The 25,822-nt window shown below is 28.3% G+C and overlaps 4 protein-coding genes across 4 annotated transcripts; all 4 read right to left on the reverse strand.

Annotated features, from left to right (window-relative positions):
- Positions 1-390: 390 nt before the first annotated feature.
- OCT59_027793 (uncharacterized protein) lies at positions 391-1,566 on the reverse strand. Its single transcript, XM_066137227.1, has 2 exons — positions 1,425-1,566; positions 391-1,336 (listed from the first exon to the last, which is right to left on the reverse strand). Exons 1-2 carry the CDS (start codon positions 1,493-1,495, stop codon positions 742-744), a joined length of 666 nt encoding a protein of 221 aa, XP_065993636.1. The 5' UTR covers positions 1,496-1,566; the 3' UTR covers positions 391-741.
- Positions 1,567-3,831: 2,265 nt separating this feature from the next.
- Positions 3,832-5,611, reverse strand: OCT59_027794 (uncharacterized protein). Its single transcript, XM_066137228.1, has 2 exons — positions 5,258-5,611; positions 3,832-5,165 (listed from the first exon to the last, which is right to left on the reverse strand). Exons 1-2 carry the CDS (start codon positions 5,320-5,322, stop codon positions 4,550-4,552), a joined length of 681 nt encoding a protein of 226 aa, XP_065993637.1. The 5' UTR covers positions 5,323-5,611; the 3' UTR covers positions 3,832-4,549.
- Positions 5,612-14,634: 9,023 nt separating this feature from the next.
- Positions 14,635-16,982, reverse strand: OCT59_027795 (uncharacterized protein). Its single transcript, XM_066137230.1, has 2 exons — positions 16,805-16,982; positions 14,635-16,714 (listed from the first exon to the last, which is right to left on the reverse strand). Exon 2 carries the CDS (start codon positions 15,485-15,487, stop codon positions 15,224-15,226), a length of 264 nt encoding a protein of 87 aa, XP_065993638.1. The 5' UTR covers positions 15,488-16,714; positions 16,805-16,982; the 3' UTR covers positions 14,635-15,223.
- A 4,712-nt stretch (positions 16,983-21,694) lies between these two features.
- On the reverse strand, positions 21,695-22,327 carry OCT59_027796 (uncharacterized protein; the record flags this gene model as incomplete). Its single annotated transcript, XM_025323957.2, has 2 exons — positions 21,695-21,859; positions 22,157-22,327. The coding sequence occupies 2 exons, from the start codon at positions 22,325-22,327 to the stop codon at positions 21,695-21,697; spliced, it is 336 nt and encodes a 111-aa protein (XP_025188718.2).
- Between the last annotated feature and the right edge of the window lie 3,495 nt (positions 22,328-25,822).

Below are 25,822 nucleotides of genomic sequence, written 5' to 3' on the forward strand. Positions count from 1 at the left end.
CATTGAAATTAGAATTTACTTTTTATTAGTAATTTTATTATTGTGAGGAGCAAGTGACCGTTAAACATCCGCCAAAATGACGGATTTAACCAAAAAAATTTTTGGTGGTTATCCGGATATAAAAATTCTTAGCAGTAAACTTAACCGGATACAATCAAAATAATTATTACTAAAAAAACAATTGATCCAAGTGGTGGCGCGAACAAATTTTGGTGTGATCAAAATAATTATAAAACAATTGATCCAAGAGGTGACGCGAACAAATTTTGGAATTTACAGTAGATTAAGCGAAAAATTTTCGCGGTTTATCTTTATCTGTGTTAATGGTAAATTTTGTTGAATATTTTTGTTCAAAAGCTTAGGGCTTGGTTAAAAGGATTTCGATCAAAACACAGTTTAAGTCATTATGTTAATTTTATCACGTAATACGTTTTTAAACTTTAAAAAAAATTAAATCTTAACTTTCATAAGACGCAGTATTAGAGAATTATTCAAAAAAAAAATTTTCGTTGCAAATTATTATTATTATTCAAGCAAAAAAGGTTTAATTTTTTTATTTAATTTGACATTAACGCACGCTTCAACCCACCAAAAAAAACCTTATATATATTAATCTATTTTTTATTTTCCGTCACAGCAATATTATTAATTATTATTAAATATAAATATTATTTATAATTTCTATATAATTTTATAATAAAAATGTTCTTTTTGATGTTTTGATGATAAATTATTAATTAATTAAGCGAAGATAGCACCAAGAACGGCAATGGCAGCGAATGAAACTCCAGATGATTTAAGAGTATTTCCGGATGATGCTGCTGCTGCTCCTCCTGTTGATGATGTTTTTGGTGCGGAAGCAGCACTGTTTGGTGGTGGTGGTGGTGGTGTTGCTGTGCCTGCTGGTGTTACTCCTTTTGGACCTCCTGCTGGTGGAGCTCCTGCTGGAGCAGCACCTGGAGCAGCACCTGGAGCAGCACCTGGAGCTGGAGCACCACCTGGAGCAGCACCTGGAGCTTTTCCGTCAGCTGGAGCTTTTCCATCAGCTGGAGCTTTTCCATCAGCTGGGGCTTTTCCGTCGGCTGGGGCTTTTCCGTCAGCTGGAGCTTTTCCGTCAGCTGGAGCTTTTCCATCAGCTGGAGCTTTTCCATCAGCTGGAGCTTTTCCGTCAGCTGGAGCTTTTCCGTCAGCTGGGGCTTTTCCGTCGGCTGGGGCTTTTCCGTCAGCAGCACCGTCAGCTGGGGCTTTTCCGTCGGCTGGAGCTTTTCCATCAGCTGGAGCTTTTCCGTCAGCTGGAGCTTTTCCGTCAGCTGGAGCTTTTCCGTCAGCTGGTCCTCTATTATCATAAACAAGAAATATTTTTTATTTATTAAACTATTAAAAAATTTATTATTATTTTTTTTTTCAGGGAAAAAAAAACTTACTGTGCAGCAACACAGGCAATCAACAAAGTGAGAACAGCAAGAAGAAAGAAGGTACGTTTAGTGAATTTCATTTTTATTATTATAATATTATGTGGGTTTGTGAGTTAATGAATATGAATGATTGAAAAGAAGTGGAATGATTGAAAAAGAGAGGAAAAAAGGCTCGTATTTATTAGATTTTTTCTCTCAACCTATATTTCCTTTCTTGGAAGTGTTCCCGGGATACATTTTGAAACGTTACACTTCATTTAATGCTTGGCGTTTAAGGAACAAACGCTTTTAGCAAAAACTGGTTGGTATCATTACACGAATAAAATTAGGTTTATTTTTAGATATTTTATTATGAAATATGAATTTTACTCGACGCAAGTTTAATTAGTTAATATTTAATTTGTTAAGAATATAAGGCTATCAAAAAGCAACTTTACCATATATGAACTCCACTGAAATTAAATTGCATATTTATCGGCAATTGAGTTAGTAAAAAAATGGGTTTGTTGAAAAAATTTTTTAGATTTATAAATTTTTGATTATAGAAAATTTTTTTATCGCATGTAAAGGATAAAAAAGGATAAAAAGATAAAAATATAATCATGTTACTATATTGAAAAAATAAAATATCCATTTCTAGTTAGTAGTTACTCTGCTAATGGGCGATGCTAAATTTAAATGCCCCGTCACCCGAATACTTATTTTTTTGAGATACCCGAAGACTACATCTCAATGTAAAATCAAAATCTTTGTTCAAGTAGAGGGAAATTATAAACGGATTGAATTTGTCATCTATCTGAATTAATTTTAATCAATTTTAATTCCTCTTTATTATTATGTTAGGACAGGTCATAATTCTCGCAGTCGCTCCTATATGTAACATATAATCAAAAGGTGCCTAGTCATTCGAGCCGTCTAATTCGTCTAATTAGAATTACAAAGAAGAAAAATAAAAAAAAACAATCGTTCCAACACATATGCAAGATAAATATAACTGCATACCGTGACAATTCTTTCCTCCAAAGAGAGCACTAGGCAGTATAATACGTAATACACGAATGTACCATACTATATAAACTTATTGCCGTTTCGGTCATTCGATCATTTGACACAAATTTCCAAGCCACGCCGCCGATCACATACGAAACTTTTTTTTTTCTAATAAAGTATTTTTTAATCTTTTTTTTATGTTCCGATAAATAGACTCTATACACACTATATACTCCGAACTCGAAGTCTTTTTACTAGAAACAACTCAGTATATTTACTGCTTAACTTTGAGATCACACTTTAGATCACACTTTAGATCTTCGATCACACTTTCTTTGGGTTATTGAATAACGCCAAAATGGCACCGTAAGTAGTAATAAGAAATGCTTTTTGTCGTATTTAAAGACGATAATTGATATTTTCAAAGTTGTGTATCATATATTTATTTGTAAAAAATTGTTTTTAGGCGCTTAATACACTAATTATCATATTTTAATACATTTTAAAACTATAGACGGTAAAAACAAGTCAAGAAAGTAGTATTATTAGTTGTTTTATAGGTTTTGTATATGAATTATTTACTTGCTAATATTTTGTTAGCATGTAGTAATATTTATGTAATTTTGTATAGAAACTTTTTAATTAATCTATACAATTTATTAAATACAGCCAGACCTCCATAATTGCACACCCCTTGGGACCATATGCATAATTTTCAAAATAGTGCATTTAAAGAGGGTGTGCATTTATAGAGGTAAAATAATTAGAGATCATATAAGAACCAGAGGGTGCATTTAGAGAGGGTATACATAGTGGGTGCAATTATGGAGAGTGCAATTATAGAGGTCTGACTGTATTGTGTAGAATTATTATTATTTTAGCACTATTGAATAAAAATTATAAGAGAATCTAATATATTAGATATAAGGTAATAGATGATTTTATACTTAAAAATACTTGGATTTTAAATAGATCAAATAGATCATATTTTTAATTTTTTCGTTTATAATCTATTTTTCAGTTCTTACATTTGAATAAATTTATACAAATAATTAATTATTAATATTTCAATTAAATATAATAGTTTCCAACCTTTATTTGCTTTGGTTATTATGTCTGTACTGAAAATTTTAAAGCAGTATAAGAGCGCAGAGCGCGGCACGTTTAAGTTTATATACATACATCTGATTCTGAGATATATAATAAAGTAAACGCATATTGTTATCATGTGACTGGTTGTGTTTTTTTTGTGCTGCAATGATCGGTTAGGAGTAATAAAGATGACAATGGCCTAGTTAAAAAATAAACAAATAAATAAAAAGATAGTTTGTGTTTCTTTGCAATTAGAATGTTTGACTTTAGATATTCAATTTTTAAACAATGGTGCTTAACACCTTAGTATGTGTTTTCGCAAAAACTATGGCCTAAATTAAAGAAATTGTAACTTTTTTATACTGCAAATGTTAGCAAAAAATTTAATACATACATAATATGAATTTTAATTATTATATTATTAACTACTACTAATATTGTAGAATAAAACACCCACTGGTATGATTGGTATGATTTATAAATAATTTTTTATTTTATATTTGCATTAATGAGATAATATCGGAAAGGAAATCGACCACTTAGATTGGGACGAACAAATTTTGGGAATTTAGAGATCAAGCGTTTTCGCGTTGTTTTTTATTTTACTAATATTATTATTATTATTATTATTTATTTATCGTGCGGAATGTGGGTTATTAGAGGATTATAATATTAAGAAAAATAAAAAATGAAAAACCAAAAAAAAAACGATTACAAATATCTATTACGCGAAGTAAGTTGGGATTTTTATTAGAAATTAACGCGTTTACTTTGGAAACTAATTATTATACTATTTTCCAACCCATAATTATTAATCAAAAAAGACCTTATTGTTTAAAAAGAGGAACTAAATCTAATAAAAATATAATATGAAATAATAAAAAACTATTTAAATTAATGTTCGGAATTTTGTTTTTGGTCGTATCACTATTATTATTTATTATTAAGCACGGTAAATATAATATAATAACTTTATAAAGTGTATATAATTATTACAAAAAAAAAAAATCTTTTTTTTTATGATGGTAAATTATTAAATCTAATTAATTAATTTAAGCGAAGATAGCTCCAAGAACGGCAATGGCAGCGAATGAATATCCAGATGATTTAAGAGAATTTCCGGATGATGCTGCTGCTTTGGCTGATGCTGATGGGGCTGCTCCTCCTGCTGGTGATGCTGCTGGTGTTTTTCCGTCAGCTGGGGCTGGTGCTTTTCCGTCTTTTGGAGCAGCACCTGGAGCTGGAGCAGCACCTCCTGGAGCAGCACCTGCTGGAGCTTTTCCGTCAGCTGGAGCTTTTCCGTCAGCTGGTGCTTTTCCGTCAGCTGGTGCTTTTCCGTCAGCTGGAGCTTTTCCGTCAGCTGGAGCTTTTCCGTCAGCTGGTGCTTTTCCGTCGGCTGGTGCTTTTCCGTCAGCTGGTGCTTTTCCGTCGGCTGGTGCTTTTCCGTCAGCTGGTGCTTTTCCGTCAGCTGGTGCTTTTCCGTCGGCTGCGTCTGGTGCTTTTCCGTCAGCTGGTGCTTTTCCGTCGGCTGGTGCTTTTCCGTCGGCTGGTGCTCCGTCAGCTGGTGCTTTTCCGTCGGCTGGTGCTCCGTCAGCTGGTGCTTTTCCGTCAGCTGGTGCTCCGTCAGCTGGTGCTTTTCCGTCAGCTGGTGCTCCGTCAGCTGGTCCTCTGTTATCATAAAAAAGAGTGATTTGATTAACAACTTCACCATATTATATTAATTATTCTTTTCTTGAATAATAATTGTGAAGGAAACTTACTGTGCAGCAACGTAGGTAACTAAAGCGAAGAAAATGGCGAGAATAATGAAGATGCGTTTATTCATTTTTATATATTATTATTATTAGATCTTAGAGGGGATTATTAATTTTATATTATTAACAAGGTTTTTTTTATTTTTTATTTATTATTGTAATGAAAGATTTAATTTTTTTTTGAACCTTGTTGGTGGTGATTGAGTTGAAGGAAAAATGGGCTGTATTTATTAGGATTTTTTTTGATCGTTTCACTTAATAAATTCATATAAAATATATATTGTTTGTTATTATTATTATTTATTTATTTTACCCGTATCTCTTTTACAGCCACTCTCAGCGATTATGTTTGAAACGCATAAATAGTACATAATAGTACAAAAATATATATATATATATATATATTACAATAAATTACTTATATCACTTTGCATATACTAATTTTAAGTGCATGGCTCAATCAGGGATTAATTGATATCAGCGATCATTATAAAAAAAAACTTACCGAGTATTTTAAAAAAAAAATTTTTTTTTTATTTATTTAAAAATAGGCTGGTTTTTTTTTTGGAATACGGGTTTTGTACAAGGATACGCAATTTATATCAACGCCCAACCTTTTTTTTACAAATACAAAAGCAGTAAATATATTACTTGCATATCACCAACTTTTTATATATATTTATACATCAATGATACATAGTGTATCACCTTATGTTACAAATATTAATTTTATTTTTCACCCAATCAACGTTGAACTTTATAATCACCATCGCAGAACTTTCTCTAAAAAAGAGTTACCGATTCACACGCGAAAAAGGTTTCTAAGCCATTTTTTATATTAAATGTTTTTTTTTGGACATACGTTTTTTTAAACATTTTTTTACCGGCAATCTACTCGATTTATTAGTAGCAAACAAAATAATTGTAATTATTCATCACAATGTGTCACACAACCTAAAAAAAAGGATGATAATAGCAAATTCAATAAACGTTTGTTCTCTTTCGTTTCGACGTGTGCTTCGATATGTACTTGCGCGTGTGTTTTACATAAAGGAGTAACATGTGACAAAAAAAATTTGTGAGACCATCATGTAAGGGGAAGGGGAGAAGTAACCAAGGTACAGAAAAAAAAAATTTTTCCAAAAACAATATTGTTGACATTTATGTTTCACTTAATGGCGCCACGAGTTATGAAATGTAAAATAGATATGTTCTTCGAAATGAAATGAAATAACCGAGCTTTTATTTACACTTCTATAAAGGAAAAATAAGTTATTAGTTTATGGAATACCATATTTGGTAAAGATTATTTTTTTCTCCGACAATCAATAATAAAATTATATTTTTAATTATGTTCTATGTTAATCATTTATTATTATTCTCTGGTAAATGGAAACTTCTAATTGATTAACCGATTTTGGGTTCGGCCCTTCGGTTCATGCAGTCCAACACTTGGTCCAACCCTGGGAAAAGATTTGTATTTAATTTTGAACCTAAATTAGGTATCTGATCAAAAATTTACTTGATCAAATGTAACAAACAATTAAAAAAAAATTGGAGAACGTAATGGGCGAAAATTCTGACGTAAAACAAAAAGTTTATGAATAAATCTTATTAATAAGGAACAAAATGTAACAATTAAACTGGATTCATGCCGAGGTACAAAAAAAAAATTTAATCTTCAATAAGTTCATTGGTCATTATTTCACATTTTCGCCCTTCTTCCCCCCCTCATTATAGTACAATATGCAAACTAATTTAACACAGAATATACAAAACAAACGCACAAGGGAGTAGAGAAAAAAAAGAAAACATATGCGGGTGACAGCATTTAGTTATTTAGTACAAAAATGGAAATAAAGTTAAATATTTATTTTTTTTTTCAAGTGCTCGAAGACATATTTGGAAACTGTTATATATTAAATGCATATATTTATAAAAGACTTTCTTCTTTACGGTAACCTCAGAAAAAAAAAGAAAAGACAAATTGAACAAACAATAAACGAAAATATTTATGGGTCATCAATTCGGGTCACTATTATCACATAATGCATGACAAAATTAATATGGTATGACGGTATGACACACATGCTTATTTAGTTATACATTCTCCACAAGTTTTTTTGTCGTATAACCTTGTAACTCCGCGTTCGGATCAACAAAATTAAGTTCTCGTTTATTGTTATGTTTTTATAGTAACAAGGCAAATTTTTTCTTTTTTCTTTGCGGAAAACTTTTTATTGTTTTAAACTTACGGAAAAGAGAAAAATATCGGCTTTATCCGTCATTTAATGTTTATGGCAATAACTTCGTATGGAAATAAATTACATATAATCAGAAGACAAAAGTATTTGTGGTTTAGAGTGAGCGACCTTTTTTATCTATCATGCATAATCTGCTAAATAAACATATATGTACATTAGATTAGAGAGTTATGAATAAGAGGATTTTTTTTTCACGTTTGTCGATCTTTCATCTATCTGTAATCGGTTGTGTTATGTTACATTTTAGATGCAATAAGGTTCAACTAATAAAAGAAACACAAAAATTTGCAATAATAAGCACGACATTATAAATAACTAATTACAAATTAATTTGCAATTTGAAAATCCCTTAATAAGAAAAAGGAAACCTTAAGAAGTTACGCACAGGGATACTTTTTTTTTTCCTTCTAGACTCGAACAATTTTTTTCTAATCTGAAATCGGGTCCAAGTTCCCGTCTCATTCTCTCATTTGATTGGCTAATCGAGTCATTCAATTTACTTAATTTAACGTTCATTTCCATAGTAGTCATTTGATTTCCTTAAATCGTAATACCTTTCCATTATCAATCATCGGAATCTTAATCACTCGGAATCTTAAATCATTCGGAATTTCAATCTTTCGGAATTATTAAATAATTGAAACTTTAATCTTTTTATGCATGATATTCGGGGGTAAGATAAACTATTTTGAGTAATAATAGATTATGATTATGAAGATTATGTTTATCGCCAATAATCACAATATTCAATCTGTCTATTGTCTTTTTTGTCCTGATTTGTAGATTACCAATATATATGCGTCTTTGATTACAAATAGAAGGCGGAAAGTTCTTCGTATGTTTAAATTTATACCAAATAAAGAAACGTAATTTTTAATGCCCATGTATAGAATTTATAATTAATAACAAAATAAAAAAGAAAAATGATTTCTCTTATAGAATTCGATACTTTGGCAAGTTTAACTGGTCAATTATTATAATTTATAATTTACAGATTTTTTCGAAAAAAAAAAAAAGTTCTGTTTTTTTCGCAAACTTTTCCAAAATTTTTCTTTCTTACATGTAATAATAAATAATTCATTTGAGAGAATTTTTTTTTTTAGCACGTTGAAACTTAAAAGAATCTTATTATTAAAAAAAAATTTTATTACAAAAAAAAATAATTGTATGCAAAAAAAAGCAAACTTATGCAAGTCAAAAAATAAAAAGTTAACCCGCTCTTTTTAAAAAATTTTCGTAAAAAATGCTGTAAATTGTTTTTTTTTTTTGAATCAATACAATTCTTGCTTAAATTAATTCATTGTTTTTTCTTCTTAATATTACAAAATCAAATTTCCCTATATGGGATTTCGATCACCCAACTGTTGAAAATTTTTCTTAAAAATCATGCAAAGTCATGTATATTAAATTAAATGTTTTGAATCTTTTTTTTTTCTATTTGGAAATCTTTTTTTTTTTTGGGTCTTCCAATAAAATATTTCCCTGGTCTTTTTGAAAATAATGAAATAAATCGGTAAATTAATAATTCCTGGTAAATCGGCTCATTTCTTTGTATCTTCTCTCATCGGAACACGTGATATTTTGTTCTCTTTGTAAATTATCACGTGAATGTGAATAGCGAAATTTAAAATATAGTGATATTTGGTTTTATAATAATAATCGAGTGTCATCGATCGAAGAGATATTACCGCAAGCAAGTAGCGACATGACCATCTCAAAAGTCTCACAAACTAAGTTGCTATTAATTATATACCCAACTCAACTTTTCATCATATATCAAGAAATAAACATTTTTTTTTTTAAAAAAAAATTCTTTGCTATATTATATCAGAAACACGCTTAAAAACAATTAGCATTTACAGATGTTATTGTGATGTTAATTCTCGTCATCATTATTTACCAGAATCGTAGAAATTTTACCAAAATTTATGACAATGCTGAAATTGGGCAAATAATAATTATTTTTCTCGTTTTTATCTTACATTTCATCTTTCTGAGTTATATTCTCAAAATCTCAATATTAAGCCCGAATTATTTTGATTCTTGTGATGCGAAATAAACGAATGATTTATTCTTGTCACACATAGATCGATTTGGTTAATATGAAATATATACAAAACTAACTAACCTGAATTGAACAGGACTACATAAATAATGGTAGGGGGCGAAGCAGTTCGGATGATATTTTAACCACCATACCTAATAACTGTGTTATTATGCAGGCGTCCAAGATCATGTTCCATATGAAAAGCACAGTAAATATGTGATAATTAATCTATATGACGTAATGCGTCAAAATATCAAAGATATTTAATTTAAAAACAACATGATCCTATTTGGCTGCATAATAACATAATATACAGTATAAAGTATAATAATAATTTAAAAATAATCATTCGCTAATTTTAGAAGAAATTAAGCATCTTAATAAACGCGTAAAATTAATATAAAAAATATGGTAAATAAAAATCGTGCAATGTTTGTTATACTTAAATCTATCAAACCATTAGGAAAGATAAAGTATACCTGGTCCCGTCTAATACAGTCCCTCGATATACGGATATTCGATATATTAAAAACTTGATATACCAGTAAATTTTTACTCTCCCACTATGTGAGAGAATATATAAATATCGGTATAATTTTGATATAACAATATTTTTCAAAGGTTTTCGTATGAATCCTAACATATCGCAGTTTGCAGTTTGACGGTATATGTACCGTATATTTGCGGGCCATAGTACCCCGGGTATGTTACAAATTTCGAGGGTTGACCTTGTACTACCATGTCTATAACACAAAATTTTAATCTGTTATAATAACATATATTTCAAAAGCTTGTATAATAATCATATAATTCCTGGGCAAAATCTGATTCTCTAAATAATAAAATCAATAGAAAAAGTAACTTTTTTCATGTAAAAAAAGGGGAATACTATACATAGGGCCCACAATATATGGTATTATAGTATGTATTATACATAATATAAAAGTATGGTTATAAAAGATTTTTATTTGTTAAAAAGTATACAGTCAACCCTCTCTAAGTGCATTCTTTCTAAATGTATACATTATATATTTTTCTTTAATGCATCCTCTTATTCAGTTTCAAGTATATAAGATCATATAAAATATCTCTTTAAATACATATCTTTTTAAATACACATTTTTTCGAATTTTCATTATAGTTCTATTGTTCTAAAGGGATGCATTTAAAGAGTTGACTGTATAAACTTAAAAGTGAAACTGACTTTTTTTTCTTTATGTTTTATAATGTTATTTAGAATGCTTTATTGAAATTATATAAATAAAAGTTACTACAGCAATTTAAAAATACACAAATAGAAAAACCATTTATCATAAAAGACTATTGATTAAGGATAGATTAACAGTTAATAAACAAAAAAGTAAAACTGAATTTCTTTTATATTTTATATATTAGTATAGTATAATAATAAAAAAAGTTTTATAAGCCTAATAAAAATAAATTAAATATCAAATGTGATAAATTGAATTTCTTTAGTTAATAGACTTTTATTAATAATAAAATCAGCTTTTTCAAAATGGAATTTATATTTGAATTTTTATATATGGATTGATATAATGTAAAAGATTATTATTTAATTTATACTAGTATTATATACTAAAATTATTTAAAATTTTTGATTCAATTATTATAATAGTTAAAAAACTCTTAATATTATACTATATATTTATATATTAGTAAATAATAAATAATGAATTTATACTGAATTTATGGATTTTACTAATCAAATTACTAGTAACTAATAATATAAATCTATTTAAATTTAATGGTTTATTTAATTTAATGTATTATTTATGTTTTATACTATTACATATTTTATATATTTATAAAGTTTTACATAACAGAAATAAAGTTAATTACTTGTTTATTTAATTAGACTTTTTTTTTAAATAATATATTTTTAATAACAGGCATTTATAATTTTCTCAATTATTAAGTAAAATTTATTACAAAATCTAAATAAAAATTTTTTGCTTCTATAATAATTTATTATTATATAAACAATTATTAAAATTTTTGTAAGTTGACATTTATTAATAATTCACTTTACTTTTTTTCTTTGGTAATATTAGTTTACTTTATTACTCTACTAGTAATATACTTTTACTTTATTTTACTTGCAATTTTTACATTACTATATCATCAGAATTAAATAAATAAAATACTAGTATAAAATAAGTAAGGATGGGCCCGCAAATAATTTCCAAAATCCGCAATATTGCGGATTTTGGAGCTGAATTGCGGTTAGTAACCCGCAATTCCGCAATTCTGATTGGCTGATAATTAAATTTTTTTCTAATGATAATTTAATAAAAAACACACCGGTTTTATAAATATAAATTTAATCAAAAAAAATTTTTTAATAAATTTATTTATTTATTATTTATTAGAAACAATAAACCATAATTTCTGAAATGGCGCAACTGCACCAAAAACTAAATCAAACACAGACAACAATGGCGAACTTAATAATACTAATCAAAGTTCTGGGCTGGAATCTACAAAAAAAAGTGAAAGAACGTTAATAAACGTTCTTACATAAAAAAAACATAAAAAACCTTGCTTCCCCCTCTAAAAACACCTACCGGTCTTTATTTCCAAGTTCCAGGCCGGAATCTACAAAAAAAAGAAGTAAAGAACGTTAATAAACGTTCTTACATAAAAAAATAAAAAAACCCCGCTCCCCCCTTTAAAATACTCACCGGTCTCCATTTCCAAGTTCCAGGCCGAATCTACAAAAAAAAGAAGTAAAAGAACGTTAATAAACGTTCTTACATAAAAAAACCAAAAAAAAACCACTCCCCCTTTTAAAATACTCACCGGTCTCAAGTTCCAAGTTCCAGGCCGGAATCTACAAAAAAAAGAAGTAAAAGAACGTTAATAAACGTTCTTACATAAAAAAACAAAAAAACGGCTTCCCCTCCCTTTAAAATACTCACCGGTCTTCATTTCCAAGTTCCAGGCCGGAATCTACAAAAAAAAAAGAAGTAAAAGAACGTTAATAAACGTTCTTACATAAAAAAACAAAAAAAACTGCTTCCCCTCCCTTTAAAATACTCACCGGTCTTCATTTCCAAGTTCCAGGCCGGAATCTACAAAAAAAAGAAGTAAAAGAACGTTAATAAACGTTCTTACATAAAAAAAAATAAAAAAACCCCTGCTCCCCCCCTTTAAAATACTCACCGGTCTCCATTTTCAAGTTCCAGGCCGGAATCTACAAAAAAAAAAGAAGTAAAAGAACGTTAATAAACGTTCTTACATAAATAAAACATAAAAAAACCCCGCTTCCCTCTTTAGAAACACCTACCGGTCTTTATTTCCAAGTTCCAGGCCGGAATCTATAAAAAAAAAAGAAGTAAAAGAACGTTAATAAACGTTCTTACATAAAAAAATAAAAAAACCCACTCCCCCTTTAAAATACTCACCGGTCTCAAGTTCCAAGTTCCAGGCCGGAATCTACAAAAAAAAAAGTAAAAGAACGTTAATAAACGTTCTTACATAAAAAAACAAAAAAAATTGCTTCCCCTCCCTTTAAAATACTCACCGGTCTCCATTTCCAAGTTCCAGGCCGGAATCTACAAAAAAAAGAAGTAAAAGAACGTTAATAAACGTTCTTACATAAAAAAAACAAAAAAAAAACCCCCTTCCGCTTCCCCCCTTAAAATACTCACTGGTCTCCATTTCCAAGTTCCAGGCCGGAATTTACAAAAAAAGAACGGTGTTGTTTTTTTTAAAATGAAAAAAAAATTTAAAATTGCGTAATGCAATTCTTATTTGATTTGTACTATGCTATCCGATAATCTAATCCAGATCATTAACTATTAATATCAATAACCGTCGAATTAACTGGCCGGTATATTTTTTCTAAAAAATAAATGACTTTTTTTAAAAAATTTTATTAATGAAAAACCGAATTTTTTTTACTTTTAGTAATAAGAAGAAATCGGTTTCTTTATTAGTTAATTAAAAAAATTACATTTATTAAAAAAAATTGTTCTTTTTTTTGCGGGCAATCCGCAATTCCGCAAATAATCCGCAATTCCGCAATTAATTACGAAATTGCGGATCATTTGCGGAATTGCGGAAAAATTGCGGAATTGCGTCTAATTACGGATTGCGGAATTGCGGATATATAGACTTCAAAATCCGCAATATTCCGCAATACCGCATATCGCAAATATTCCGCAATTACTTATTTGCGGCACCATCTTTAAAAATAAGTAAATAAAATAAATTTAACAAATTAAGTAAATCAATAAATAAATTAATTTGTAATTCATCTAGTAAAAATCAGAGCAAATTATAAAAATTCCTATATAAAATTGAAGGAAGCAATTAAAAATATTATCTTATAATCTAGTAATTGGATTTCAATAAATCTTTAAACTATTTTATAATTTTTAATACCTTTTTTAAAATAAAAAAAAAGATATTCAAAATTGGACCAATATATTATGAGATAATTACAAAAAATTACTTTTGCAAAAAAAAAGCAGATTTGAAATTTGAAAGCTATTTAAATAATTTTTGACAATTATCTTACAATTTATTAATCCAATTTTAAATATTTTTTTTTTTTATTTTGAAAAGAACATAAAGAACATTGAAAATTACAAATTAACTTAAAAATTCATCAAAATCCAATTACTGAATTATGAGATAATGCTTTTAATTATTTTTTCCAATTTTTATATAATAATTTGCTCTGATTCTTAGGTGAATTGTAAATTAAGCAAATTTAATAAAATTGAAAAAATCAAAAAAAAAATTGAGTTGAGAAAATTTTTTAGTATAAATAGCCAATTAATAACTTTTTAAATAAATATTACTAGTGGTGGTTGTTATTATACCAGCATTAGGACAGAATTTCACAACATTTTTAATTCTACCCGGAAATCATTATAATTTTTCTAATAGCGGTTTGTCCAACCTTTTAAGCAAAAGATAAAAAAACTGAATGAAATAAGTATTGGTAAATTGTCCTAATTATAACATTATTACAACATTTACATAATTTTTTTGAAATGTTTAAATTAAAAAAATCCACTGCCACATATTATTTGGAGAAATTTTAATTTTAATTCTACACAAGATTTGTAACTGTGTCCTCAAATTTCGTAATTTATTTTAACAATAATTTTTGGCATGACAGATTATAAATAAGTATAAATATATTTTTTGTCAGTATGTATAGTATATTATACTTTCTTGACCTTGACCCTCCGACAACAAGATGTCGTTCACTCAGGACCTCGGACAATTATAATCAAGGTCATATCCCTTATGTTAAGAATTTTCAAAAATTTATTATTACCATCTTGAATTTATTTTAAAAGATATAAATGTAAAATTTTAATAAAATAGTTGCCTTCCTACTATTTATAACTTTGTAATTTAAAAAGTAATATTTAATAATATAGTTTTTTATTTTTTTGAATATTTCTATGTATACCGATAGTATATTTTTTTGCCAAATTTTGTCTTGTTACACGACTTTATCTCTAATTTTAATCAGTAAATTTGCATAATTTTGGTATCAAAAGATTCTTTCTTTAAAAGAACCATTTTTTTCTATATTATTTTATAATATTAACTTAATAAAATTATAAGATAAATAATGTATAAAGTTTAAAACATAGTCGGATATGACCTCAACTATAATCATCCGGGGTCCTGTTCACTCTCTAACATCTGTGATTTGATGTTGCGCAATGTACGAAATGCTATAACCAAACAAATCTGTTCATCCAGTTTTTCATTGACAGAAGAGAGGTAAAGAGAAGCAGCTTTCAACTTTAACTCAAACATGGCAAGTGGATCTGACTTGCTTTCAAAATCGTAGGTCTTCGATCTTTTAAATGGTTTACTTTTATATTTTTCAACCGGTGGAGTATTTAAAAAATTCCTCAAAAATTCGTGATCCATACTTTTACATTCTTCATTCCCCTTAGATGCTGTTGATGATGATAGTAATTGTTATCATTTTCACCCTGATCTCCTACTATTTAAGTATATTTGCTCTTTTAATTTTGAACTAACTGTGAGAAATATGTATATATAAGATTCAAATCATCTAGTTATAAAGAGTCTTCCTCCATTTTTTGAGCACGAGTCACTTCGTCATTCCAGAAGCTATATGTGTGTGGATCTGAATCTACGTTCTTTTCTGCTACCAACAATCCCTTGTTATTTATTATTTCGTTTATCTCATTTTCAATTTCAATACATAATGAATCTATTATACCTTTAACTCCAAAGTGAACTCCCATTTATTTCTTGATCAATTTTAGAAACACATTACGATCATAAGAGAAGGAGAAACACAATAAAGCATTTGTTTCGAAACTTCCCGTCTATACTCAATGAAATTTATACATAGTAATGATAATAAAACTTTTGATCTTTATATATAGGTAGCATCAAGAATTTTTTTTTTCCATTTAAAAGAGTAAAGATTACTCAAAATATGAAAGTAAGTTGCATAATGAATTCCGCTAATACTCTTTTTTCTAACATCACATCATATTTTAAGATCTTTCTTTATGAATTCAATCAATTCACGTTTATTTGTTACTTCGGTTTAAGATTTTTAAGTTGTTCTTGAAGCACTATTACAATATCCCACTAACTCAGATTTTCAAAGTTTTTTTTTTTATGATTTGAGCAAATCCATTGATCAGATTTTCGTGAAATCATAAGACCAAGTTAAAGTAAATTTCCATTCCAAAATCGATTCTTAAGCCTATTACAAATCATATAAAAAGTGAATGCTCACTGATCATTTTGATTTCTTCTATATATGCTGATCAAAATCATTGTTATATTAGATGTCCATGAAAATTTAGGTCATATTTCTCTTCAATCTTATTATATCGGCACATTAATAACTTCATTTGTCAAATTGGTGAAGTGATAATTTGACACAGCGCAGTATGACGAAAATATGTGCAATACAAATAATTTTAAAAATTACCATTCGATTGAATAATAAAAATAAAAGTGAGGTATACTTGGTTTTTGTTCTGGAACTTTTGCAGTAAAAGATGATTCGATCAACTATAGAAATTATATGCCGAATTATACAGTATTGCCTAAAAATCTGTGTACTCCTTCCCTCGAAAGCATTTCATTTATTTATGTTACAGCCTATTCCTTAATTCAGTAAAAAAAAAAATATTTATATATTTATATATAGTAATAATAAAAAAAAATAATTAAAAATAAAATTGGAAACGGAATTACCAAACTGTTTCTTAAGAGACCAAAAAAATTACTTTTTTATGCAATATTTATAAATTGCTTGCTCGGAACACTCTCATGTAAGACTTGTAAGCCCACCGCAAAATAACCACTCTGATACCTTATAAGATCAGGACTTGCGTGGCAACCGCGGAAAGAGATGCAATATCAGATACAGTGCAAACTGCAAAGTTTTTTACGCGTCGCCATTTTTAGATGGTGATCACCATATCACATGATACCATGTGCGTGACATCTCGTATTGACGACATTTAGACTTTATTAACTACTTCGCCGTCATAAAAATTCATATATTTCAACAAGTCAGACACCTTCACGGGCACAGATGCCCGCTGAAAGTATAAGAAATTTTTGACAAGCGGGTGTCAGCTTGAACTTCATACGAAAGCCCAGAATCAGTAGTAAGCTTCGTGAAAGAGCTATTTGAATATAATGATTCCACTGAATCTAGAAAATTGCTCGAGACTTGCGATCAAAATTTCCACGTTCAAGTTTTTCATCCCTATCAAGTAACTCAGCGAATTGGCAGAACTACTTGAAACAGTCGAGAGAAATCTTTTCATGTGAATTACACAAACGATCAACCTCCGAGTAGATATCGATTACAACCAAGATAATGCAAAAAATAAAAAGGAATTTTTTTTGGATCCGTCTCGAAACATTTAGCGATTTTAGAAGATTGTGACGGTTGATGAAACGGTTGTTTATATCCTTTATATTACACAGTTTCGTAAAGAAACTTACAAACAACCCCAAAAGTATCAAAATCAAAAAAAGTTAGTATGAAAACAGCAAATGTCATTTTATCAAGAAATATCTTAACTTTCTTACTTCGTTGAAAACACGGATTCTACAAAAGATCCTTTCGACTTTATAGTGAGAAGCGAATGAAGACATCAAGAGTCTTATGGAGATATTTTGGCATTGATTAATTTTCATATACAATAATTAGGCTCACCAAAATGAATTTTCGTCATATGTGTTTTGATCTAGCGGAATTTAACAAATAATGTTGAGACAACATCATGAGAGTGCCCAAGTGTCCAAGTGATAAAGTGATGAAGTGGATGAAAAATTTGTATCGAAACAACCTTGCTAAATTTGTATCGCTTTATAGTGTCATCAGGAAAATAACGTTTGATGGTGATCCAAATGAAACATATGATGATTAAAAGAATTAGAGCATTCACTTCATTGAAATAGGTATACGATAGTAACTGAACTTTCGTTCTGTTTATTGTATATATAATAAGCCATTTTTCTAAATGCGAATTTTTATGCTTTAATGGGATATAGGCACAGCTACTTAGATTCGTTTATAAAAATTATTTTTGGCGGAAAATACACATACACTTTACACCCTGAAATTTAATAAATTTAATAAAAGTGTAAGTGGTTTATTAAGGCCAGATTTAGCTGTGTAATTGGCAAAATTATGTAAAGTACTTCTTAAAGGAAAGAAGTCAATTAACAAGTTACTATAAAAAGGAGAACTTACAAATCTATTGACTTTTTAAATATGGGTATATATCTGTTATAATTATATTTGTTGTTTCTGCTATGTTTATTTACAAAATTCATTTGATATTATAGGAGGTACCATAGAATCATATGTTATTGATTCGACAAACGGCGAAATTAGCAATTGATAAAGGATCTTTTCCGTTGATTGTATTAATATTTTCCTATTTTGTAATGATAAGGTAATCAGAATCTTTAATATTAATTTATTTTTAATATAAATCTTTGTATAAATCACTTATTCTGTTCTTTCAAATTCCATCATTATTTTGTATTTGTAGCAATATGTTAGGGAAATCATAATGATTGTGAAAATCGTCCACCACCACCGGGTTCTTATACACTACTCGAAAAGATCGAAAATGTGAAATTTAAATGCAATCACGCCACAGCTCAAATTATTATTGAAACAAAGATTTTTGATATGAACTAGAATATTTAGCAAAGTAATTGATTGTTCACACTTATATGATTTTTTTCCCGGATGCATCACAGATATTGACATGATGACACAGTGTTTGGTATGACCTTCGCAAACATGGTTTAACCAAAGGTGATCGTCCCTGTCTTTTATTTCACAATCTCCATTATTTACATTTTTATATAAACAACTATGTGGAATTTTAAACTTGATTTTTAACATTATTAAATTCCGTATAATTGGATGGAAGTTATTATAAATTTTTTATTAATTTGAGCTATTTGAACTTATGAAAGAGGCGATGCTTTAAAGTAAATCTGTTATGAAAAGCTGAAATATAATAGCTATGAATAATCTTAGTAATGAGTATGAATTATATATAGTATATTATAATTAGATTACTTCTAATATTTTAATATTATAAAGTCTTAGATGGAAACATTTTTACAAGCATATTAAACTTAAAATACTTCCCAATCTCTTCCCTAATTAATCCATCATGCAAAAACCAAATCGGCATCGTTTTACAAAAGCAAGAATTTTCTTATTATATTATTAATTAACAATTATTTTTCATTTCATGTATTCATATAATAGCTATGAATAATCTTGGAATATGGATTATATACAGTATATTGAAATTAGATTATCTCTATGTTTATTAAATCTTAAATGTAAACCTTTTTACAAGCATATTAAACTTACAAATACTTCCCCTCTTCTCTAATTTGACTCCACGATTTACATCAAATTCCCTTTCTTCTTAATTATTTTTCATTTCATGTACAGTATTCATTTATTTTTTTTTTGAAAAAAAAAAATAAATAAGTTTTGTAGTATAACATAAACATTTTTAACCTTACAATTTTCTACTGTCATTTAGCCATGCAATGTTATGGTGAAAATCATAATTAATTTATGCTTATAGATTATTTGTCATATTAATTGGCGTTTACTATTATAAATCATTCTTTCATTCTTTATCAATAATGAAATAGAAAGGATCCTCAGAAAATTCGGAATGAGGTGAACTCTACAACTTTTCTTAACATTATTGTTATCGTCATATGAAACATATACTACTAAAACTTTACATGCGCATTATCAGTCACGTCACGTGCATTTTTCACGCATCAGTGTTTTGACTACGAACGCTTTTAATTTAACACATGTAAATAGTTTTAAATAATTCTGGCTATTCTTTGTTCTGCCACCTTAATGTTATTTGTACGCTTATTATTTTGATCTCGATATCGTTGTTAAGCCCTGATCTTAAACCTGATTGGTCCTTACACGCGCGCAAATATATGTACAATCTACTGTACTAGCTGACTAGCACATTACTCGATTAATTCATGACAAACTGATTGAAGAAGTGCATCGCCGCATTTTTTCTCTTCACTTCTCGACACAAGGAATTAATGATGTATGTATATACTTTATAAAAATCACTATAAATTGTTAATCTGAACCCGGATAAATTCTTTTTTTCCAGATATCCGGATAGTTACGGAGTACGGACTTACGGCTTTACCTGCGATTTCGGATTTTTTAATGGGAAAATGCCTCCTATTTCAAGACAATTAAAAAAAAGCACGTGAAATACAAGTTCAAAATCAAAAGAAAATCTAAAAGATTCCCTTAAGGATGGCCTTAAAGAAATTCGTTCCCCAAAGAAAAAAAATCAAGAGAAGTTCTTTCAGAGATGCAAGAAAATCAATTAAATGAGATTCGGACATCACATCTCTTTGAAAAAATGTTTGGTAAATGAAATTTAAATATTTGTATACGAGATTAATACATTTTTTCAAAATTATGATATTACTTAATTATAAATATAGGTATCAAATTTACAAAAAATCTGTAATAGTAAAATTGCATGAGACTATACATATATTTGATTTTATTAGTCCATTGACCACGTCCTGCTTCTAATAATAAATATCCTTACAATATAATCTATTGTATACAAATAGTATACAAATATAAAATGATACATAATAAAATAATATAATGAAAATAATAAAAATAATTAAACTAACGAATTCTATATCAAAAATAAATAACAATCATTTCATAGGACGGAATGATCAACCAGTTACTGCACAATATCATAAATTCTTGTGCAACATCGAGATTCTTTGATTTGAAATTCATTTTTTTTTTAGAAGCTTGCTTCGCAAGAAATTCGTTACTAAATCATTTCAATTTCATATCTTATGTCATGTATTTATTTTCATTCCTTGTGAAGTTTTATTAAATAATTCCTAACATGCATTAAGTTTAGCGAAAATAATAAACAGGTCAAATAAAATTTCACGTAACTAGCAAACATATAGCAAATACTAGTAATTAAGCTTTATTTATTACACGATAAACAATTGATTTAAAACCGATTTGATATTTTCTTAATATGATAAAATAAAAAAAAACCCTATATTCTATATGCAAATCTCTAAACGAGCAAAATATCCGTCCGCTAAATTTATTATCACCGATGGACTAAATTTAGAATGTGACAATAAAATATTGTTAATTAAAATATTATTTTATCTATTATCATTTTTACTATCACTATTATCATCTTCAACATTATTATTTCTGACCAATGACGTCATTGCTTTTGTTCTTATCTTTTGTTTTAATTCTTGCTTAATATCTCGTAGAACATCTTGTTTCATTTGTTCAATAACATTTTCATCGATATATGATAAATTTCCTTGTCTAATATTTAAATAATTTCATTATCTTTTCCTAGTTCACGTGTCGTTCCTTCACTTCCTTGTTGAATATTATAATTTGGTAAATTTGGTGTAAATTCTTGTTCATGGTTCGAAATTATTACATTATTCAGTCCAGAAGTAAATTCTTTTTTTTTATTTTACACCTTCTTACTAAAAAAAAGCATAAACTAACTAGAAAAGTTAAAATTAAACCACCAAGTATCCCTCAGCAACTATCATTTTAAATTCTGTTGCTACCGTTGATTCTACTTCTGATACATTTGCTGCTACCGCTGTTGTTGTTGTGATTATTACGGTTTTAGTTGTTGCATATGTTGGTAGAGCTTGAGCTGGTAGAGCTGGACTGCCACTCTGTAATTACAATATATTCTTAGAGCATTTCCATGTATGATTCCATGATTCAACTTCTAAATGACACCTCACGCATTTGTTAGATTTAATCCCAACTTTCCTTTAGCTATAAAATATCATAAATTGGTAATGTTTAAAGGGTCTAAAGGCTCGTACTTTGTATCTAACTCGTTCGTTGAGAATTTATTAGTTGAAATTCCATTCTTAATTAATTTGAATGTAAGCGCCCATTCTATATTGTAACAGATACTCATAACAAAATAAATTTGTTAATTGATCTAGCATTAAGATCTCCACCTTATTAGCGATATATGTTGGATTTTTCGCCCCCCACTGTTCATAACAACTGTAAATAATGTTAATATTATTCCATTTTAAATTAAACTCATCTAGTATACTGTTCCATATTATCCATATATCTTCTAAATTAAGATATTCTTCATATAACTCTTTCTTCATATCTTCCATTTTAATATTATAATCTTCATCCTTATATTTAAATGACGTTAAGAAAAAAACCTGTAACTTTTTTTCTTCTATCAATTGCTTCGAAATTTTAATAACATATAATTTTGTAATCAATTTCTTTTCTAGATCATTATAGGGAATATGAACTTTTCATTAATTATAATTCATATAAATGTCACTTTTAAACTTTTGGTGCTATATGGGATATTCTCTCATTAAATTACATATATTTATAAATTTAATCGCTAAAGCCTAGCTATGAAATTACTTATTCTAGGCCTCTATAATTATAGATAAATCTGCTTTTGATACGTTTGTATCAAATGGAGTGGTCATCCACACATCATAATCCATTGACGAATAATTACAATTCAATGATGCCAATATCCATGGCGTTTGATAAAAAATATTATAATTAAATCGGTAGTATATAAATTAAAACAGATAAATTTGGACAATAAGAAAATGAATAAATACCAGTATTTATATTTACCCTTAGGTGGCACTTTCTTGGTGTACAGAAAGAATAATGTTATAATTGCAGGATTACAAGAATATATAATTGATAATGTTGATAGTCTGTTGCAAGTTAAATATTGTTTGGAACACCAGTTTGTTATATTTTTCCTAAAGTAAATGGTTTAACACACTTTAATGTTATATGTTGATATATTTAGGCAGTAGTGGAGTGCTACTCATTTAACACTATTCTTGTGACTGATAGAAAGATAGATGATTCTCCGATTATTATCAATGGTGGTTAATTCACAAACCATCATCTAAAAAAAAGAAACAAGTGAGTCTAAACAACATGAATGTTTGGGCAGCAAAACCTTGACACACAATTTATTTGTTGAAAACAGAGATAGATGTTCATAGTAAGCAGTCTAAGACCACATAACTGTGGCCACGATGAGCTTCTATGCTAGAGCTCTAAATCCAATGAAAATATATCCATGACAAGATATCACAGTGTTTGAGGCTGATAATTTGTTCCTCCTTTAGAAAAATAGACCTCACATGACCCGTGAGGAAGGTTCATAATTATTCCTCCTGTAAATGAATAGAACAATAGTCCTCACATCATTGTCATGCTATGGTGGTCTGGATTTTCCTTCTCAAACAGCATGAAATTTAAAGATAAATAGTACCTTAATTAAAACTGATCATTATGATTCTTCAAGTCCAACCAAAAAAAAGATTTTCAGAGCTAAAAGATGGTGAGATCTTTTGTTCGCCTCCTTCACTCGTTCTTAATTTCACTGTTTCGTCACTTCCTCCCCTCTTTGGTTGTTGGTGCCATATGAAGTGACGCCTGGGGAGAGTTGCGTAGCATAAAACCACAGGCTTGAAACGTTAGTTGGGTAAGCCCTGTAAAAAATCTGATCCGTGTTTTATCTTTCCATGTTTTTTCCGTGAATGTATCATTTTAATTATAGCCTTAAATCATGGAAATTTTCATCTCGCTAACACGGATATCCGTGAATGTATCATTTTCACGGAATTTTTACGGAATACACGGAGAAATAATGGAAATATTCGGATAAAAATTTTTTATAGGGAAGTTATTTGAAGTAGGACGTGGTATACTGTTTGTTTTAAATTTGTTTTTTTTATAATTAAGTATTTCAAAATTTTCCATATAATTTATACTATAGATTTAATTGTTAAACGTGTAAAATGCGAAACGCGTTAATCAAAAAATGAAGTCATTTCAGACCTATATGATAACTACTTAAAATTAGAAAAATTTACTAATTGCCCAAAGAGTGTCGTTATAGCGGGCAGCACTTGTACCATAATTTTTAATTAATAAATTTCACAATTACAAAAAAGCTTCAAGTACTTTTTTAATGTAAAACATATCCAATTATTGGCTCCCATTCCCTAAAATCAGTAAAACGCTTGCTTCAGCACTCTTAGAAGAAATTAGTACATGTATCATCAGTAAATTTTTGAAGAGCACCAAGTTATCCCCTCTAATGGATTTTATATCCCTAAACTATGGAAATTATCCAAGTTACTTATATATTTTGTTATTTTTTCGTAAATTTATCATATTTACGGAGTTTTTACAGAAATTACGGATAAAGTTTTTTACAGGCTATAAACTGATCAATAAAACATTAATGATTTTTAAATATGATGGCAAATGGTAAATCCGTAATATGAATTAAAATCTCGTTTTTTTTTATTTTTTTATAATATACTTAAGCAATTGAAAAACTTTGATACAAGAAATTTAATCTATGTAAAATTTGTAGTCAAATTAAAAGAAAGAAACAAATCAAAATTAATATAATGTAATATAATTTGGAGTAGTATTACATAACTTTCTCCTTGGGTGGATCGAAATTGTATAATGACGAAATATATATTCAGTTCTTTTGAGGTTGAGCTTTATATAATTTGATACAATAAAAAATATTATATCTCTTTTGCACAGAAGATTAAAACCAATATAACATTATTTATATTTAACAGAAATTTGAATAGAAATCTAACTGTTGTAGCGGCAAAGATTAGTCCAATAGCTTGCCTATATATATGTTACTGCAATCTCATTTATGTCACTCATAATTTATACTTTACGCTTCAGAAATAAAATAATTTCTTTTCACACAAAGTGAACTCATCTACAGAGGAAAATGATGAAAAGCTAGTAGAGTATATTAGTATATTTAAAGTCACATTATCTTTATGAATATTAATTATTAAAGTATAATGTTCGGAAATTTTAATATGAAATTATTATTATAAATATTAAAAATATCCACGAGAAATTTTGAAATAATTGTCCATTTCATTATATTGGACTATAGCTCAGAAGATTACAATACAATATTCCACAAGCTTACTCTAATGGGCCGTTGGAACTTTTTATTTTATAGAATGTATTGTAATTAACAAAATTTTTTTGTAATAAAATTAAATAACGCCTTAAGAAAATTTTCTCATAGATCATTAAGAAACGGTTTATCAGCAGCAATTATATCATTTTTGGCCATATATTATAAAAATATATGCTGTATAGCTATAAATAATTTTAGAATTATTTTTAAAATGTTAAGAAAATTTCTAACCCTAAACCGGAGAAGGATACATCCACATGCATGGATGGTAACAAATGGCGTTAAAATGAAATACGTAACCTTTTTTAGTTTGATATATTTTCTTCTGTTCATACTTCATATCCATCCCAATATCTCAGTGTCATAAAATTCTGCAGATTCAAGTATAACTAACTTTATTCCCTTTTTATATAATACGCTTGATAAGTTTTGAAGATATCATCACTACATACAAAAATTGAAATGAGAATTTTTTTGATGATCGGTATACGATGTAAAATCGGAAAATTATAAATACTGCGCAAGTTTATTGTTAGCCCCGATCGACATTATGCTTTTTTCCTGAAACATTGTAACGGTAGAATATTCTAAAAATTCATTGTTTATCATATACTATTATATATTTTTTTTTTAAAAAAAAAAC

The sequence above is a fragment of the Rhizophagus irregularis genome, chromosome 7, assembly GCF_026210795.1.
Source record: "Rhizophagus irregularis chromosome 7, complete sequence".
NCBI lineage: Eukaryota > Fungi > Glomeromycota > Glomeromycetes > Glomerales > Glomeraceae > Rhizophagus > Rhizophagus irregularis.